Raw genomic sequence first — 2,817 nt, 5'->3', positions numbered from 1 at the left:
CACCTCTGAGGTCTTTCAGGTTCATGAAAGGCAGAGAATTTTTCCCACGTACTAACTGCTCCCCAAGACCTCTGGCTGGAGGAGACATGTCATGGAAAAGCAGCAGAAAAGATGGCAATGGGGCTGAGCTATCAAAGCCCTGAGGCCCTGACGGGGGAAGGAGGGGCGCCAATGGCAGGTAGGGAGCACTCATCAATGGGCTCTGAATTCCATGGTACAAGAGCGCCCATATTCTCTCTCATTCCAATGGAGTGGGGGTGTCGTTCCTTCCTGCCCTTCATTCACACCTCCAGGCCAGCTTATCTTCTTGGGGCGTTGTGTCTCTTTATTCAGATCCCTAGCCTAGGTCAGCTGATCTTCCCCCAGTCAGCATTTTCCCAATAGTCTCATTACCTCCTAGATGCTTTGGATGGTGTCCTAACACGCACACACCCACACACACGCACGCACGCACGCACGCACGCACGCACGCACACACACACACACACACACTGTTGTTGTGGGGTCCATTCTAACTCATCGTCACGCTAGAGGACACAGTCGGATGGATTCCAAGGCTGTCATCTTTATAAGTCACCTCTCTCTCTTGCTGAGGGATCAGTGGGTTCAAACGGCTGACCTTTTAGTGAGCAGCGGAGCAATAACCACGGGATCACTAGGGCTCCTTTTAGAGGGTGCCCTCTTCAGCTCCTAGCCTTGCCCAAGCACCCGGTCCCACTAGAGGCAACCAATTCTTAGAGCCCATTCGAGCAGACTAACCTGCCTACAATGTTCACTTCTCAGTGCCTTACAGGTGGCTTCTAACTCAAGTTCCAGACTCCAGAGAAGGACTAGGTAGAAGTGAGGGACGTATCTGTAGTACAGGCAGCAGATGTTTGATCAGAAGACATGGCCACTGGGGCGACTCTTATAAACTGGACAGGATCTCTACTTGCCTGTCCCATAAGCTGGTACTGCTGGATCGGACGAGCAGACTGCCTGTCCCTCACGAACACACCGGTGCAGCTTGAAACGATATCCTTTGGCCCTCAGAGTTTTGAAAAAGAATGATTCGTTGATTGTTAGTAAACTTATAGAAACGATATCCTTTGGTCCTCCGAGTTTTGAAAAAGAACGATGAGTTGGTCTCCTCTCGGTGGAGTCTTGGGACAGCTGGTAGATCGCCTGCCCAGATCACCTTGCATTTAGCCATGGCCTGCGGTCTGGTGGCCAGCAACCTGAACCTCAAGCCCGGGACGTGCCTCCGGGTGCGGGGACAGGTGGCCCCCGACGCCAAGAGCTTCGCGCTGAACCTGGGCAAAGACAACAACAACTTGTGCCTGCACTTCAACCCTCGCTTCGACGCCCACGGTGATACCAACACCATCGTGTGTAACAGCAAGGACGCCGGGGCCTGGGGCGCCGAGCAACGGGAGACCAACTTCCCCTTCCAGGCGGGCAGTGTTGCTGAGGTGTGCTTCTCCTTTGACCAAGCCGACCTGAGCATCAAGCTGCCAGACGGACACACGTTCAAGTTCCCCAACCGCCTCAACCTGGAGACTATCAACTTCCTGGAGGCCGATGGCAACTTCCAGATCAAGTGTGTAGCCCTGGAGTGAAGCAGCTGTGTGTCCCTGGACCACAGTCCCCAATAAAGGCAGCTGCCTCGGATCCCCCTGAGCTGGCTTCCTGTGTCAGGGGTGGGGGGGTAGGGGTTAGGAGCTCTCCACCTCTCTTAAGGTTTGCCCTTTTCTTACCTCCAATCACCTCCTCCTTGGACACCTCCTAATGAGAGCTGTGGAGCTGCAACACACACACACACACACACACACACACACACAGCCCCCTTAGTCCAGAGAGAGTCCAGCACACAATGAAGAGACCCGGTGACCCGGTCCCAGGCCGCCAACTCCCCTAGCGGGCCCTAACACACCGTAGGTGCTCAAAAGAGTGTGGAGTAAAGGAGACCAGGGGACAGAAACAAGGACAGACTGGTTCAGGCCATAGTACCAGGGGTGAAGGGGAGCAAGGTAGAGGGGGCGGTACAGGGAGAAAGACCTGGAGCCAGATAACACGGGCTTCCACCTGTGTGGTGGCGTGTCAGCTGGTCTCTCTGAGCCTCTGTTTATCACACAACTCAAAAACCAAACCTCACTGCCATCGATTCCATGCCGCCGACACAGCAACCCTATAGGACATGGTAGAACTGCAGCCTGTGAGTTTCTGAGACTATAATTCGTTCCTGGGTGAGGAAGGCCCGTCTTTCTTTTGAGGAGCAGCTGATGGTTTCAAACTGCTGACCTTGCGGTTAGCAGCCCAATGCATAACCACTCCTCCACCAGCACTCCTTACTTATCATACCATGAAGGAAGCCAGGCCCACTACCTGGCACAAAGGAACCCTGCAGGATCAGATGCTTCACGCTTTTGAGATGTTCAGGCCTAAATATGAAGGGAAGAAATGGGTCCCCCAGCTTGTATAAAACCTAGCTGAGACTTGGGGGCAAGGGTGGGCATGCCTCTCAGCCCACGCACTCTCCTTGGCTGGCCTTACAGCTAAGATGTTAGTGTGGAAAGTGCTGGCTCTGTGGCCGCGGGCAGGCCCCCTGACCCCTGCAGGTCCATTTCCCCACTGTAGCAAGTGGTAGACAGGCTTGTGGGAAAGCCCTGGCACTCCACGGCTGGCCTCCATTTCTATGAGAGAGGACCCAGGGTGGAGGGCTCTGTCGGCCCCTGCAGAGAAGCAAGTAGAAGCTGGCCAACTTGATACCCAGCCTCCCGGCTCCCAGAGGCCTTTGCTGCACATAGCCTTTTCTTTGGCGAGCAAAGGAGTGTGGGA

At 54.7% G+C, this 2,817-nt stretch overlaps 1 protein-coding gene across 1 annotated transcript; it reads left to right on the top strand.

The window, feature by feature from the left end:
* Positions 1 to 1,169: 1,169 nt before the first annotated feature.
* On the top strand, positions 1,170 to 1,650 carry LOC101660029 (galectin-1-like). Its single transcript, XM_013004165.2, has one exon. It carries the CDS (start codon positions 1,191 to 1,193, stop codon positions 1,596 to 1,598), a length of 408 nt encoding a protein of 135 aa, XP_012859619.1. The 5' UTR covers positions 1,170 to 1,190; the 3' UTR covers positions 1,599 to 1,650.
* Positions 1,651 to 2,817: the final 1,167 nt, after the last annotated feature.

The sequence above is a fragment of the Echinops telfairi genome, unplaced genomic scaffold (assembly GCF_000313985.2).
Source record: "Echinops telfairi isolate 266 unplaced genomic scaffold, ASM31398v2 ScPeMD7_70;HRSCAF=299, whole genome shotgun sequence".
In the NCBI taxonomy this organism is placed as follows: Eukaryota; Metazoa; Chordata; class Mammalia; order Afrosoricida; family Tenrecidae; genus Echinops; species Echinops telfairi.
The sequence above is the reverse complement of the archived record's forward strand: the minus strand, read 5'-3'. Positions and strand labels throughout refer to the sequence as shown.

Bases quoted from the DNA above. Each gene is read 5' to 3' on its own strand.
- LOC101660029 (XM_013004165.2), top strand. From the start codon at position 1,191: ATGGCCTGCGGTCTGGTGGCCAGCAACCTGAACCTCAAGCCCGGGACG.